Genomic DNA, 17,735 nt, shown 5'->3' on the forward strand with positions numbered 1-17,735 from the left:
GTTTCATTTCACCAGCACTTTTTTTTTTTATATGAATTTCAAAATTTGTTTTCGACGTTTGGTGTTGACAGAAATGTTTTTTTTTTGTTTGAGAATATATTTAAAACAGTCGCACAGAAGTTTGTAATATAGTGCAAATAACTTGATTCGGTACAAAGTTTTTGCCCACTTGTTACTCGAACTTCTGGTGGATTCTTTCTTAATAATATACTGAGATGTGATCTCTTGCAGGGGGTATTTCAGTTCAGTCAAAGTGTAAGCTTCTTATAATTATCTGTCTGAACCAAAAACTTCCATTTCACTGACAGTAAAGTTTAGATCTCCTGTTAAAAATGTGGTTGCTTCCTTACCGCTTGGGCATTGGTACGAGTTGTTCAGTATTGTGGAGCCTTCGTTGACATTTGGTTCATCTGGAATATAGAAATCATTGCCACTTCCAAATATTGGCCCAAAGTCAAAGTTGCAATTGATAGCACATTCTTGCTGGCCAGTAATCAAAGGCATCTTTCTTGGTGGCAGACCGCTTGGATTGTCAAGGCTGAACTAGAACGACTCTGGTGCGTTTTTGTAACCTGTGGAACCTAATGAAAGCAATGAAATATCTCCGTGATTGCAACGTCCACGAGGAATGCATCGATTGCAAAACTATACCCTCGATATCTCGAGGGGTATAAAACCCCGTCCACATTACGCCGGAGAAATTTGAAAACGGAGCAATCACCGGTCATTTTGGATTTTTGTCATCTTTTTGGAAAAAGCTCCGTTTTGAAAACTTTTTCCGTCCGCACTAAAACGCAAAGCCGGCGTTGTCAAATTCTTCCGGTTTGAAAGGCGTTTTCGAAAAGCTCCGTTTTCGTGTCGGAATAGTGTGGACGGTAGGCCTAACCGTAGAAATAAAGCTGCGTTATCAAATTTCTCCGGCGTAGTGTGGACGAGGTAGTGAGTAACCTTGCAGTGTAAGGTTGTCAACAAAATAGCGGCCGCTTGTTTGCGTTTTCGAAGTGTCTGTGGAGAGGATTTTGTTTAACTTTTGAACGATTAGTACGTAGAGTTACACTTATACAAGCAATTAGATTATTCGCTCTCTGTTTCCATGCGCAATACAAATTTCGAGCTCATAATCTAATTGTTAAATGAGAATACGATTTTTAACCTATCATTGCGCGTAGTTTCTTTGGGCTATTTCCTTTGGTAATATGTACCCACCATCCCAATTTTTCTCGGTGTAGCCGCCAAATATGTAATTTCCGCTCTTGACCACTGTCTCAGTCGGTCCCTTGTTGTCACAACAAGAGTGAAAGTTGGACGCAGCCCAGCCATTACGCGAGGCACGATATAACAACTTGTCGCTGTCGTTTGTGATGGCCTGACTTTCCTTCAACCAGTTCACCAATGTTTCGCGCTGTTCTGTTGACAGGATCACAGAAACCTTGAATGGGTTTGCAGTCAGCGTCTCAATTATTCCTTCAACTTAATAAAATTCCACCTCGGCCAGTAGCTCTTCGTGAATTGTCTCGTCTTTAGGTACAATGAGCTGCCCAGTGCGACGATGACTCAGGATATAGCGGGAGTAAGTTCCATCACGATCAAAGAAGTAAGATCCATCCTCGCTTGGCTTTGTGTCAAATCTTCCTGAAAACATGGCGTGTAACATCGAACCTGGGATAGACATGATAAAACGAAAATGTATAAGAGGAAACATTATTTAATACATAGGAGACAGAACCAAACATTACAGAGCTGCAATTTTTTTTAGTTCAAATAGCAAACGATAACTTTTAGGAATCAGATGTCGATTTGGGAAGGAAGCTGGGGCCGGGCCGATCTAGGGGAAGGGGAGGGGGTGGTTTGAACTTAAAAAATGAGACATTATCACACGCTAACTTGGCCTTAGAATGCCGGAAATCCCATTTCCCGGATCTCGATTTTAAAAAAACGTCCAGGGGAGTATGCCCCGGATCCCCTAACAGGAGGCCGGGGACGTCGGTCCGTATTTCGAACCCCCTCTTCTCACATCCTGTATCCGCCCCAGGGAAGGATTCTCTGAAAAACGTACTTTCTTGTGGGTTATGTTTCTCGTTTGACCAAACTGAGAATCGTTTAATGCCCAGCAATGTTTCCCTAATTAACCAGGCTCTCTCACAAAGATAGTGAATTAAAGTTTCTGTCTTTGATGACACTAGCTTTTAGTAGTGTTGAGAATACCCTAGGAATCATGGTTCATAGTTTATTACAATTTAGGTCAATTTTTAACTATAAAACACTGCGACAATATGGAAAAACAGAAAACCATTTTGGTTTAAAACGACGACGTTTCGACGTTCGCTTAACGCCATTATCAAGTCAGCTGAGTGAATAAAATGGGTACAAATTTAAATATAAACTAAGAGACACTAATGCAAAAAAAACGATAAAAAATTGATGACAAATTCTAAAAAGTACTAAAATGTCAATAATATAAAATATTTGCATGCAAAGAGTCACGTGAAAAGTTTGGCACGAATCGATTCTTTTTTGTGTATTTAACACAGGGCTCAATTCCTTAATGAAAAGCATTTCAAAAACTAACCAAATAAACTTTGATCTGCATTCTTCAAAATAGGAAATTGTTTGTTCTCTAAATTTTAAAACTTAAAAACAAGTGATTATTGCAGTTTTACTTAGTTTTAAAACTTGTAGCTTTTGATATGTATTTTATCAATTTGAATGGGCTCTTTATTCATTCATTACTTGATTTATTAACAAATAAATAAATTAATATATTTATTTACTATAGATTTGTTTATTTATTAAACGGTTGAAAATTCGTCAGTAATTGATCATCAGAAATAACTTCTCGATCATCGTTCCTTGGCAGTAGAACCTCCCATATAAAAACGACGGGGGTGCTCGTCGGAGAATTTGAAAAGAACCTCTATGAGGTACCAAGATCCTGTTTTTTGGGCGTGGCTTGAAATGTGTTTCACCCCTAAGAGGTACCAATAGGCCCTTTGCACGATCCGGTCACATGGTACGGTATAAATTATCATGGGACGCAAGTTACACAGTGGGACTTCCAAAACAAAGGAAAGTCGGGCTGGACTGGTACGAGTTCCTTTGTTTTGGAAGTCCCACTGTGTAACTCGCGTCCCAGCATAATTAATTCCGTACCATGTGACCGGATCGTGCAAAGGGCCCATTCTAAAACAACACATTATCTCCTTTGATATTTTTTTCGGCTCAACACCCCAAAGGGCTCCTTCTTGGTGTAGAAGACAGTCTGATGCCACAAAAGAACAACGCCCCACAAACCTGTTGCCTTCATTATTTTCCTCGTTTTACTGTTCTCTATTGTTCTACGTCAGCTGTGTTTTCTACGCCAAGTAAGAGCCCCTAAAAGCTACCGAAAACGCTTCTGCTGTGGAATGTGGACCTTCTGAGGTCGAACACCCTAAGAGGTTTTTAACCCCTAAAACGTACGACAAGCACCCCGTTCCTTTTATTTGGGAGTCTCCCCCGGGTGGAAGCTTCTCTCGTATTGTAAATGCCAAAACACTGTGGCATTTCCAGGATACCTGATTGATACGAAGCAGAGCTGTCCAGTTGAGACAGAGAGAGGGGACTGGACACCGCGATGTGTCACGTTTCTGCTCTGTGTCACGCAAAATTCACCAGGAATCTAGAATTTATATTATTAAAAGTTAGCGACTTCGCCGCTCGCGCCCCCAGCCCAAACACGAGAGCATGCTCGCAGACTAACCTCTCTTCAACGGCCACTTTCCTCTGTCCTGGTACCTAAGGTTGTCGTTGTGTGAGGTTCGACTGTATTTCATCTTGGGTCACTGTCGTGACAAATATCGGCATCGGCAAAGCCTTGACAAGACACATTAAACCTAATTATTTATTCAAAATTACCTACCTGGGTCATTATTAAGGGTTGCTAGACTGGTCGAGAAAAAGTGGCCGCCGACATTGAGTTTCACCATTTTCGAGAAATGGACATGCTCGAGCTTCTTTGCTGCCTCGCCAAGAGCTTCCATTTCTTTGCGAACTCTGTTCGTCTCGCGGTTTAAAATGTCGAAGACATCTGACGCGCTTGTTTACATCGTCCAGCACCTCACTGCTGTAAGAGCTGATTTCTTTCTCCGAATTACGCGATGAAGACATCGTTACGACAGCCCAGAAGGGTCGACACCAACCAACTCAACTCCCGATTTTAAAATAATTTTAAAATATTGATTTTTATTGGTCACGCAAGATGTGTCACTTGGCATACTCGTCCCCAGGATCACCTGTCCTTCTTACCCGGCCGGGGCGTTGGCACAATAGTTCTTGGACTAAGATTTTCACTAATTCAATGCAGGTTTCCTTCCCGAAAACATCCACTGGTTGAACTAAAACCGTTCGATCAAATCGCCTACAGGCTTTCAGGAAGTTTAAAACTGGCTGACATGGAGATGTAATAAATTAGTACCGGCGAATTTAATGCTGGGGGTAACCCTGCGATGGACTAGCATCCCATCCAGGGGGGGAGTAGAAATAGTCTAACTGGCTTCATGAGTACAGAAACCGGGATAAGCTCCAGCCTGATGGGCCACTTGGCTCGTATGCAGACTTTACCAACCTACTAAAGCTAAGATCACGATAGTTTGCAAATAATAACAACAGTAACAACATGATCTTCCCAATTCGGTATTTTTTAATCATGTGGTGCCAGAACGTCAGATGACGAATAAAGTCATCAAAGACAGGGATAAACCTAGACATCGAGCTCAAAAGAAAAAAAAACATTCAGTCAAATTGGTGCATAGTCTTCTTGAAGGAAAGCGACACCAGCCTTATCAACAGAGTTCGTTCTCTTTTGAGCTTTTAAAATTCTGTGATTCTTCATGACCTTTCAAGTTTTCCATGACCCACGTCAAGCAGTTGTTCTCAGAGTATTGTTAAAACAATCATTTATTTAAGGTATTTTCCAACTTAACAATGCATAAGATGCGTAATTGTGTTTATTTTTTCAATGTTATTTTTTTCAATCTTTCTGCCTTTTATTCTCAGAAAGCATATTGCTTTACCATGACTTCACACATGACCCTCACTTAATTTCCAGGCCTGGAAATTGAAATTATAAATTCCATGACCTGTACAATCCCTGTATCAACGAAATTGAAGAACTGTAAGTCTTGATAATGGTTGTTAATTAACGTGCGATTGGATAGTGGCCAGTCTTTGTCTGTCGTTTAAGTAGACAACAGCATATAGTGTCCTTCCGAAGCAATAATGTGAAACAAAGCTGAGTTGAGTTGATAACTTTATTTATACACGGTAAAAACTCCTTCAGTATAATACAAAAGTATAATTTCTAAGGCTGCCTGACTAAACTAACTAATAATTAATACAGTATACAATACAAAATGGGTTGGAAGACAGAAATTAAGAGAGATTGGCAAACGTACAAATATTAACACGCCGCTGGGGACATGTGAGCGTGCGCGTATTTTCTTTAGGCTATTTTCTAAACCAACTTAATCAATTTACTGATAAATTGTATTTCAGTTCAGTCAAAAAGTATAAGCTTCTTACTTGTCAAAACCGAAAACTTCCATTTCACTGACAGTAAAGTATTGATTTCCAGTTAGAAACGTGTTAGTATTCTGACCGGTTGGGCAGTGGTACGAGTTGTTCAGGTGTACGGAGCAGTTCTCTGAATTTGGTGCCCAGGGAATGTTTAGATCATAGTCACCAAATACTGGTCCACTGCTACGGTCGCAATAGATAGCATTTCCTTCTTTTCCAGTTATCAAAGGCATCTTTGTTGGTGGCAGACCACTTGGGTTGACAAGGCTAAACAGGAATGAGTCTGGTGCTCTTTTGTAAACCCGAACACCTAATGAAGAAATGAAATATCTTATCAGATATATATTAATAACAACGTTCACGAGGACTACATCAACCACAGTACCCTTATACCCTTAAAATCCAAAGAGGAATGCTTGAAGCCAATAGGAAGTAGATGTATTTTTCTAATTGTTTTACAGTATTGTTCATTTGTTTTGATATTTTTCCCCTGAGCGTGAAAAGAGCGCCTGATGAGTTCGTCTGAAATTTTAAAAGGAAACTTTATAATAGGCCATATTAGTTTTCTCGGTATTGGACTGGAACTAGCTTGCAACTGAGGCTAATGCGGGGAGTCTCTTCAAACAAAATGGAATCCGCCGTAGGAAAAAAGATGGCGGCTGTACATTTTACCGCAATACGATGCGAACCTTACACAGCCCATAAAAAAAAAAAACCAGGAAAACCATATTTTTGCTATATTTGTCTCTGTGCTAACGACAATGTGTATGCCAGGTTTGAAGATTTTAGAACTTTTCTGTAGGTTTTTATGAGTATTGCTAAAGTTTTCGTGGGCTAAGAATTATGGGTAAATGTACCAGTCGCCATCTTTCTTCTTACGGAGGATTGATCTCTTTTTAATGATATTCCCCTGCAATGCCCTCATGAGACATGGGAGTAATTTCGACAAGTGTATAAAATTGTTGTGAAAATTATATTTTACCCCGCCGGTTTGCTTTGAGAGCCATCCCAACACAGCATTTCCCTTCCCTTCATACTACTGGAACCTCTATTTCACGAACCTCTATATAACGAAGTCCTCGGTATAGTGAACGATATTCTTCGCCCCAGGAATAGTAAAATGTATAGAAAAGAACATCGATACAACGAAACCTCATTGTAGCGAACATATTTTGCCAGTCCCTTGGCTTTTCGTTATATCGAGGTTCCACTGCGTTAAGTATGTGTATAAATCTACTAGAGTTCTATCACGAATGGCGTTCTCTGATTGACTACGCTACTCACTATCTGTTCTGTCATAGATAGTGGAGGCCGCTTCCTTGTGTTTTCGAAGTGTCTGTGAAGAGGATTTAGATTATGTTTTAAACGACTGGTAGATTCATTTTGAAACACAGATTATTCGCTCTCGATTTTCATGCATGATAGTTGACTTGGGCTGCGCCCTCATCAACTATTGCGCTATAGAAACCTCGATCTCAAAATCTAATTGTTAATCAGTCAATGGAAACTCACCCCTCCTAGGGACAGTCAGGGGGAACACAGGGGCTCAAAGACACGCATGAACGAAAAACTTCCCCCTGGGGTTGGGAGATTGACTGCCTTAGCCACCACCTGGGGTGGGGGGCATTTGGCAGTTATCGCCGACACGGTTCGTTGAGGTTGGCAAAATGCAACCTCAATCTTAGGCTCTCTCTCCTTTGCCTCCCTTGTCGTTGAGGGACTGAGGACCTCTTCATATGAGCCCAGTCAACCAAGCTGGCTTGTTTTCCTAGATCTCGCCTCGCCACTCTTTCCTTCGTAAAAATTTCGATGTGTTCATATGAGAAGCCGGGCTGGCCCGGTTACCGAGATTTCGGTTTTTTGCGAACGAGATCTCGGTAACCGGGATCAAAATTTTCCCATATGACCACTCCAGCCCGGGTAGAGGACGAAACGTTTTAGACAAAATAGCTCCGCGTTCGCAACATAGCGGCCGAAATGGCATAAGTTTTGTCTTGTATGCATTTCCACTTCAAAAGTATGCGAATTAGCTTTATTTGTAAAGTTACACGAGTCCACAAAGGTACTACAGTCACGAACGATACAAATTTATGTTCCACCATTTTGGTTGTTTCTTGTATTTTATCCCGGTCGACCGGGCTGAAATTTCCCATATGAACAGACCACAAAATTCGTCCCGGTAACCAAGCCAGCCCGGTTACCGGGCTCATATAAAGACGCCCTGAGTAATTTGAAAAAGCTGTTTGGCTGCCAGAGACAAATCAGACAAATACAAAATATTAAACATTTCATGCAGAACTTTCCACGGTTTTCCGTAAGCTTTTAAGTGCTAAAACAAATACCTTCGTAATAGTTACCAGGGTAGAGGCAATTGGTCTCATCAATCCCCCCAGGAGCTGGGGGATTTGCTATCGTTTTTTAAAGGTCAATGTCAAAATCCCCATCTGTCCGGGTTCGCGGGGATTTGGGTTTCCATTGACTAGTGCAATAGCCTGCATAGCAGGCGTTCCCGTAAGAAGAGCTTTTCCGCATTTTGGCCGCGCGTAAATTGGGGCCCCGCTTAAATTGGAGCGAGAGCAAAAACTCGAGGAAGCAGCGGGTGCATTCTCGTCCTCATAGCCCTTTTCGCTCCTCTTAGCCGGCAGGGCCTTGGCACGAGAATCGAAGGGCTCTGGAGACATAGGATTTTCTAGTCCTAGATTCTAGGACTTTCGGCCTTCATGTATGCAGTCGTAATATCTCTACATACTGTATGGGATTGTCAATATGGCGGCCGTCGAGCCAGGATTCGAGTAATCTTTGTGTTAAGCCTTGAGTGATATCAATTTAGAGAATGTTTCCCTCCTTGTTGAACAGAAAGAGGCGACAAGGAACATTGTTGTTTTGAAGAAATACACTAATTTTTCACCTGCTTTGGCAAGTCATTGATATTTCAGTTATTACCCTTTGTTTTTGACTCCTGGCATGCATCAACTGAATCGTTTATTTTCGTTGTTTCACCTTTAAATGCGAGATCAAACGTGAAGCAAAACGAGGTTGAAATTGAAGATATCAAGCAATCGAAGTATGCAATAAGTTATGACCTCCCGGAGGCATTTGTTGGAAAATTAAGGAAGTTATTGGATTGTGAAGATGTGAGACGCACTATGAGAGCTGTCATAACTAATGAAGCATATCTCGTTGTAGAATGGCAAGTATTTAATATCTGCCTTGAGTTATTCCCATGTACTACAGTATGATATAAGGCTTTGTAAGCGAACGAATTTGCTCAGTAACTATGCTTTGGGGCCAAAGAATGCGACAAATAAAATTTTGTACCTTTTTTGAAATAGTCAACATGTTGTTACATCATGCATTGTCATAGCTTGTTACATCATGCATTGTTATAGTTGGTCCCAGCATGCCTTGGGGGGCGTAATAAAAACGTGGCGTCCATCTTTGATTTCTTTATGTTTTAGTGCAGCCACAACATGGTGTCAGAAGTGTGCTTCGCACTGATTTAACACTCTCCCCGGAACTCAGGAATCAAGATAAATCTGACGATGGCGTCTTCGTCCGGACAGGGAGTCGCGGCGGTCATGCTCCCGAGGTTTTCGACCACGGGAGATCCACGAAGAAATTGTGAAAAGTTCATTCAGATGTTCAAAGATTGGTGCGAGCTCAATGGATGGTATGATGGCGAGCCTCCACCCGAAGCACCAGAAGAAGGTGCGGATCCTGTGCCTGTTGAGCCGAAGTGGCTTTCAAAAGGAAAAGTTTTGGCAGCTTTCCGTTCCGCCATTGCTGGTAACGAAGAACTCGAAAACCTTGTACACGGCTTTCAACTATCAGAGGAAGAAGCAAAGGAACCGAACGTTATACTCAAGCACTTGCAGGAACACTTCATGGCTAGCGAAGGAGTCCTAACGGAAAGAACAAAGTTCGCCCAAATGAAACAGGAAGACCAAGAATCTGTCACAGCCTGGAAAGGACGAGTTAAACAACAAGATAGGAGACTTGAGTACTGTGATAAATGTGAAGATCAGTTACTCAGAGATAAATTTATATCAGTATTCAACAACGAGAGGCTGATGTCAAAACTACTAGATAAGGGCCACAGAGATAAAACAACGAAAGAAATCGTCTCATTTAAGACAATGTTACAGGTAGCTAAGAACTTTGAGCAATGTGAGAAGGCTAAAGCAATAATGCAGCAAGCTAAAGGCCCCACAGAACAAGTAAACTACACCGGCACAAAGTCGCCCTCAAAGTCGGAGCAAAACTGGGGTCAGGGTCAGGGTAACTACAAAAGCACAAAGACACCCCCCAAAGTCCGAGCAAAAGTGGGGTCAACATCTGTCTAAGCGCCAATTCAAACCTCACACCTGCCAGTATTGTGCAGGTCCTCCACACCCTCGCTCCGTATGCCCAGCTTCAAACAAGCGATGCTCTAAGAAGGGCTGTGGGAGAATAGGACACTTTGCCCGCGCATGTCGAATCGGAGCACCCCCTGTAGCCAGCTCCAGCCAGGCACACCATCTTGATGCCGGTTTAGGGGAGGAGTATGAAACTGACCTATTCGAGGTGGATATCAAACCAGGAAAGTATGCTCAAAGTGTCTACAGCACTTCGCAAAATCCTCATGGCGCCGTGGTGGGCCGTAAGTTCTTCAGCCACTTGAAACTAGGTGTGACCAAGGACCTAATCAAATCGATCAGAGTGCAGTTAGATACTGCCTCCACTTGCAACACACTGCCAGAAAAACTTGCTCAATCATTAATTCCTATCGGGCAGAAGATCACAAACTACCTCACTAGCTGAAACCACAGCAGGGTACCACCTCCTCACATTTCATGTTTTGAGAGACTCGCATATACAAGGAAAGCCACCCCTCCTGTCTGGCTCAGACTGTGTGAAGCTGGGACTGGTGAAGATCCGTGCAGATGAAATTCATTCACTTGGAACATCACGTGGCACTGCAACACTTCAGAAACCCCACTCTGAGCCCCCAGTACAACTGCTAACACCTGAGAACTCGCACGCCAAGGAGACGTCAGCACCACGGATGTTTGATGTTCCGCATTCAAACATATCGCTGCCATCCTGCCCTGCCAATGTGACTCTTGAGTGGGTTCTCAAAGCATTTCCTGATGTGCATACAGGGTTGGGACAGTTCGGAAAGCCTGTTTCTTTTGATTTAGACCCGACAGTGACTCCAGTCCATGATGCCATCCACCGGCAACCAGTAGCAAGACATGCCAGAACCAAAGAGCAGTTAGACAAGATGGAAAGCGAAGGGAAAATTTGCCGACAGTATGAGCCAACAGCTTGGTGCAGTAACATGACAATTAGAGAGACAAAGGACAAATTTACAATCTGTTTGGACCCATCAAACACCATTAACAAGGCGATAAGAGTCCCAAAGCATCCAATTCCTCGCTTCGAGGACATCTTGCCACAACTGAACGGTGCAAAGTGTTTTTCAGTTGCAGATGCGATGTCTGGCTTCACCAACATACTTCTAGATCACGAATCAAGCCTGGCCACAACATTCCACACATCTTTTGGCAGGTACCGGTGGCTTCGGTTACCCTACGGTGTCTCCAGTGGACCCGAGGAGTATAAGGCGAGACAGCAGGAAGCCCTTGCAGGATTGAAAGGTATCTGCAACATTGCTGATGATGTTCTTATTTATGGATGTGGACAAACACAGGAGGAGGCCGAGAAAGATCACGATGAGAATCTCTACAATTTCCTGCGGCGAATGTAAGAAGTGAAACTCAAGCTGAACCCAGCCAAGTGGAGGTTCAAAACTCAAAAGGTGATCTTCATGGGATTCCAGCTCAGTCCTGAAGGGGTTAGCCCAGCTCCAACCATGGTGGAAGCAATCTCAAACATGCCCAAACCTGCAGACCCACATGCTGTTCAGCGTTATTTGGGTATGCTCAATTTCCTTGCAAGATTTTGTCCAAAACTGAGTGACGTGGTCAAGCCTTTAAGAGAATTAACCCACAAAGATGTCACTTTCCAGTGGACTGACTCACATGACAAAGCTTTTGGTGAGTCTAAGGAACTCATTGTTCATGCCCCTGTTTTGTGTTATTTCAATCCACAATTGCCTGTAACCCTTCAGGTGGATGCGTCTGGTGTTGGCGTTGGTGAAGCGCTCTTGAAAAAATGATCAACCAGTGGCATTTTACTCCAACACTCTAACAGAAACTGAACAGAGATATGCTGTGATTGAAAAAGAATGTCTTGCTATCTGCTTGGCGTTTGAGAAACGGGACAGTCTCCTTTATGGAAAGTCAGATTTCACAGTACAAACGGATCATCAGCCACTAGAGAGTATCTTCAAGAAACCTCTCAACAAAGCACCACGGCGACTACAAGCCATGCGCATGAGACTCCAACGATGGTCATTTGAAGTGAAGTATAAGAAAGGGGCACAACAAGTCATAGCTGACACCTTGTCCAGAGCTCCCCTCCCACAGCTTTCCAAAGCATATCTTTCCAGAGAACAGATATTTCGAGTGGAACTAGAAGCAATGGCTTTGGACAATTCCGGTATCTCCAAGGTTACTCAGGAAAACTTGCAGGAGCAGACTGCTATGGATCCAGCACTGCAAAAGCTATCTCTTCTCATAATGACTGGCTGGCCAACTTCCAAAACAGATGTGGATTCATTAGTGCGACCTTACTACACTTTCAAAGATGAACTTTCTGTGGCAGAGGGCACAGTGTATAAAGGCCAGCAAGCAGTCATTCCAAGCTCAATGAGACCAGCCATGCTTGAGAAAATCCACAGAACGCATTTTGGAGTAGGCTCCTGCATTCGAAGAGCCTAGGTGTCCCTCTTCTGGCCAGGCATGACTTCAGATATCAAGAACAAGTGCACGTCATGCCCACTGTGTGCTCAGTATGCTAGTCAAGCCCCAAAAGAACCCATGCTCAGCCATGATATTCCAGACAGCCCATGGTCCGTGGTTAGCCAAGATATCCTCATGTGGGAAGGAAAGTGGCATCTGGTCACGACGTGGCATTACAGTGATTGGGTCGAAATTGATGTACTGCCCAACACACTCACTGCAACAGTAGTGCAGCTGACCAAAGCGCACTTTGCAAGATTCGGGATACCTGAGCGCTTAATCACGGACAATGGTCCACAGTATATCAGCACCGAGTACAAGCAGTTTGCTTCTGAATATGGAATTGAACATGTAACATCATCCCTGTACTGGCCACAAGGAAATGGCAAGGCTGAAGCGGCCGTGAAGATTGTCAAGCGGATGTATCAAAAGAACAAGGATATCCATTTAGCAATCCTGGACTACAGAAACACCCCTCAACAGGGCCAGGAACACTCGCCAGCTCAAAGGCTCATATCCCGACGCACGAGGGGCATACTTCCAATGACACCTGGGCTTCTCAAGCCTGAAGTCGAACAACCTGTTGCTGTCAAAGCTGAAATTGGTGTACCAAAGCAAAACAATATTATGATAAAAATCTGGGGGGAAAGGCACATGAAGAAATTCAGCCTGGCCAGTGGGTATATGCCAAACCCAACCCTAAGCACAAGCACTCTGCCTGGCCTCATGGCATTGTACAGAAAGTGTCCTCGCCCAGGTCATACATTGTTGTCACTCCTAATGGCGGAGAGATGCGCAGAAATAGAACACAGATCAGGTTGGCCGCAGCCCCACCACCTGATGCGAAGACCTATATGTCCCAACAACCAAGTGCATCCTGTGAGGATGACCAGCCATTAGGACAACCACTGCCCACAATAAGTGCGAGGATGACTCCTCAGAATCACCTGCAATCATCACAACAATTCAGCAAAGACCCTCGTCAGACGCAGAGTCAAGTACCAACAGTCCAGAACTAACTTACAGACTCGCGGTTGCACAGAACCATACAACCACAATAAAGGCCCTTCGACGTACGGGGAACAGCTCAGTTCACGGAAAATGGGTCAGCCAACAGTGAAACAGAGAGCACTACAACACCAGCCAAAGAAGTGAGGACTCGCTCCGGCAGAGTTGTGAAAGCACCAGCCCGTCTGGATCTGTAAGAGACTTACTGAACTCCCTTGTGTGGAGTTAGAGACATTGATTGAACTTGAACATTCTGTAAAACATTCTAGTTGAACATTGCCTTGAAATGTTCTCGTCTTAATGGTGGCAACACTAAGTTGGATCAGTTGGGACAAACCTGTTATAACCCCATTAATGCTTTTCGCTGTTGTGCTTATATTGTATTTCATTTATTTATTTTATTTATTATTATTATTTTTTTTACAAAAGGGGGGATGTTACATCATGCATTGTTATAGTTGGTCCCAGCATGTCTTGGGGGGCGTAAGAAAAACGTGGCGTCCACCTTTGATTTCTTTATGTTTTCGTGCAGCCACAACAATGTCTTCTTGTAGATGAATTTTTGTGTCCAAGAGATGTCATTTAGCTTCTTTATTTAGTCTTGCCTCACCTTCTCTAATTGAGGGTGGAATTCTCTGATTAGGTTGCAAATTATTACAGTGGATGGTGGCATTGTTTGTGTGATCATCATTTTTATTTTATTGATGCACTCGGACAATTCCAATCCTGTATGAGTGGCTTTCAAACTGTAAAATTAGTCTGTGACAATTTGATATACTAGTATATATTAATGCAAAATGTAGAAATTCAATTGGCTGAGCTACTTGTATGCTATCACTGATCTCAAACTAATTATAATCATTGTTAAATCAGCAAACATTTGCATACATTGTACTTACAGGAAGAGTTTTTGGCCTCCACATGCCCAACTAGGTATGCCAGGTGCCATATTTGCAATGGTGCCTGTAGTTGCACTGACTGCAACAGTAACTGAGCAAACAAAATGTCATACATATTATTGCTGTTATTATGTTATACATGTTATACAAAGTTCCCTTGGAATGGTCAGGATCCAGAAATTATTGCAGTGAACCCCAAAAGAGCATTTTCTGCACATGTTCAACATGACCACACTCTGGTGATGGCAAAATCAAAGTGCTGCTTCTCCTGTCCATAGCAAAACTACAAGTTATGAGAGAGAGGATGCGCCCTACAGTGATTTACTCCAATTTACATACTCTTATTGTGGACATTGTATATTGACAATATAATTAGAAAATGTGACCTCAAAACAGTATCCCTAGGTTCATGATTTTCTTAACTTGGCCTGTCTACTTGAAAATGTATTACTACCACAGTATAAAGGAGAAATTATAGGTTGATCACTTGTTCTTGAAAAGTGAAAATTGCATTGCTTAGCCCCCATTTTGTAAGTGATGAACACATTGTATATTTTCTAATCCACTGTAAACTTTTAAACTTTATCCATAAGACTATTAGTGTTTACATTTTCTCAGTTACTAATTTTTTAAGTACCCATGAAATGAAAAACTCAAGTCAATCAAGATTTGTTTTGAAATTGGTGCCTCGCTGAGACCTGGTTTTTCAAACCCTAATTTTACATAAATTATTTAATTATACATGACTGCAAAAGGTACACTTCTTAACTTTTTGCATCAGTACATAGCTGAAACATTATCCACTCATCATCATTATCATCAGTTCCACTTCCCCATTTGGAGATTGGGGCCCGCAAAGTAAAGTGGAAATCACTCATTGGCCTTCCCATGGTTCCTTCCATTGATGCCAAAGCAAAAAAATATGCTAACAATTATTATTCGCCAGGAAGCAAAACCATTTACACACCGTTTTCCTTCAAGTACAATACAGTAATATATTTTAGACATATTTTCTGAAACACCAACCCTAGGCCCGCATTTATAAAAGGTTCCAACTTTTTAAAATTGTGGAAGGTGCTGTAGTGCAGTCGTGTTACTTTTGGAAGCAATAAGTCTAAACTTAGGGGGATTTTTGTTGTGATGTTGATCGCCCTCAAGCTGCCTCGAGGATAAGACACATCCGACCACTTTCGACACTTCCGCGGTTCACTCTTCGTCGAGTGCTGACTCGACGAAGGTGATTCTCCAACCTGTTGCGAGCCACAAACTCTTTTCACAGAAGACCCTACGATCGACAATTCCTGCAAAGAAAGTGATGCCAGCAACAATGAACGGAATTCTTTAATATTCTTCACCTTTCTGTACATGGGTCGAACAGTTTCGTTGGTAAACCATCGCCAAACTTAATTTCTTACCTAGTTAAAAACTCAAGCACTTTTAAAATTTCCAGCTCTTTGCTGCTTTTCCCGCCGAATATATCAACTGGTGTTTCTAAAAAAACCGTTTTGTTGCAACAGCGACAAGTGTTGAGCCGCGAGTTGAACAATATGGCCCAAATCCTCCATGTCCTCCATTTTAAACACCGCTCAACACCGCTGGTCACAGCTGTTTCATATTTTCGCGCCAGCAATCGGCTCGAACATTCTGACTTCCGTTCAAGATTTCTTTGTTTTCAAACAGCCAATCAAAAAAATTCGAATTAATTCGAAAATCCTATGTCTCCAGAGCCCTTCGATTCTCGTGCCAAGGCCCTGCCAGCTAAGAGGAGCGAAAAGGGCTATGGGGACGAGAATGGCAGCGGGTGGTGCTTCGTCGAATTTTCGCTCTCGCTCCAATTTACGCGCAGTCAGAATGCTGAAGGGCTCTTTGTGCGGGAACGCTTGCTACGCAGGCTACATTGCACAGTTCCCTTTGACAATCAGTACTCACAAGAGAATATGATCAGGATCATGATCATAATCTCTTGCAGGAGCCCATCACCTGTCTCTTGGTACTCAAGTAACCTACCAGCCCAGTCATTATCGGTATAGCCTCCAAATATGTAATTTCCACTCTTGATCACCGTCACAGTCGGTCCCTTGTTGTCACAATACGCGTGAAAGTTGCCCCAGCCATCACGCGAGGCACAATATAACAATTTCTCGCTGGCGATTGTGATGGGCCCGGTCTCCTTCAACCAGTTCACCAATGTTTGGCGTTGTTCTAATGACAAGATCGCAGAATACTTAAAGAAACTTGCCCTCAGCGCATTAACTATTCCCTCAATTTGATAAAATTCGGCCTCTGCCAATAACTCCACACGAATTATCTCGTCTTTAGGCACAAGAAGCTGCCCAGTGCGAAGATAATTCAAGATATACCGGAAGTGAGTTCCGTCGCGATCAATGAAGTAAGATCCATCCCCGCTTGGTTTTGTGTCAAATCTCCCTGAAAACATGGCGTGTAACATCGAAGCTGGGATAAACATGATTAAAGGAAAGCGTATAAGAGCCTGGTAATGCAAGGAAACATTGTTACATGCGGAAACAGAACTCAATGTTAAAGAGCTGCAAATGTTTCTTGTTAATTAAGCCACCTGGCAAACATAATTTTCTGAATCAGATGTTGTTGTGAGAAGGAACGGATCTCTGCAGACCTCTGAAGCATTTCAAAAACACACAAATATTTGCATCAGAATTATGCTTAATTCCCTCTCGAAGCAGCGATATTTCCCTGAATGTTTAGGAAGGATCTATGATGTAGAAAGTAAAACTTAAGTTCGATCGTTGATTGCGTTAGCTTTCTATAGTATACAATTCATGATTCTTCCTTGTCGTTAAATTAAACGTAATTATTTATTCCAAATCACCTGGATCTTTAGTCAGGGTTGCCAGACTGGTCGAGAATAGGTGGCCGCCAACATTGAGTTTCACCATTTTCGGGAAATGATTCTTTTCTGCCTCATCATGAGCTTCATGTTCCTTGCGAACTCTCTTCGCCTCGCAGTTTGAAATGTCGACGTCCTTGACGCGTTTCTCGACATCCTTTAGCCCTTCACTGCTTTGAGAACTGATTTGATTCTCCCAGTTACGCGATGAAGACATCTTCCCTGACACAAAGAGATCGTAAACTTAACTTTCGATTCTCGGAATCTACGATTTCGTGGAATTGTGTTTATGTTGATTCTTTTATTTTTTCGGTCACGCTAGACGTGCCACGTGGAGCCCAACGCTTTTCTCATCCCCAGAGCCACCTGTCCCTGTTAGTCGGCGGGACCTTGGCACTATGAAATCAGCTTAATTTTTACTACCTTGGGCCTCTGTATCTAAGCGAAACTTTCCGTATAAAAATGAATTTGATTTGCATGAAAATGAACCTGTAAGGGGGAACACATTTTCATACGAATGGTTTACACGGGGATAATAATAGTCAAAAGGCAACTCGGAAATGG

The 17,735-nt window shown here is 42.6% G+C and overlaps 1 protein-coding gene and 1 pseudogene across 2 annotated transcripts; both read right to left on the reverse strand.

The window, feature by feature from the left end:
* Positions 1-270: 270 nt before the first annotated feature.
* Positions 271-4,594, reverse strand: LOC149114480 (uncharacterized; annotated as a pseudogene).
* A 676-nt stretch (positions 4,595-5,270) lies between these two features.
* LOC110062213 (uncharacterized) lies at positions 5,271-17,517 on the reverse strand. 2 transcript variants are annotated; one of them, XM_089287032.1, is made up of 3 exons: positions 17,154-17,517; positions 16,313-16,507; positions 5,271-5,863 (listed from the first exon to the last, which is right to left on the reverse strand). In XM_089287032.1, exons 1-3 carry the CDS (start codon positions 17,386-17,388, stop codon positions 5,556-5,558), a joined length of 738 nt encoding a protein of 245 aa, XP_089143158.1. In that variant the 5' UTR covers positions 17,389-17,517; the 3' UTR covers positions 5,271-5,555. The 2 variants fall into 2 exon arrangements, with proteins under 2 accessions (XP_089143158.1, XP_089143157.1); XM_089287031.1 differs by having other exon boundaries at positions 16,313-16,759.
* Positions 17,518-17,735: the final 218 nt, after the last annotated feature.

Source organism: Orbicella faveolata, unplaced genomic scaffold (assembly GCF_042242905.1).
Source record: "Orbicella faveolata isolate gen_17 unplaced genomic scaffold, um_ofav_v1 contig_14, whole genome shotgun sequence".
NCBI classification, from domain to species: domain Eukaryota; kingdom Metazoa; phylum Cnidaria; class Anthozoa; order Scleractinia; family Merulinidae; genus Orbicella; species Orbicella faveolata.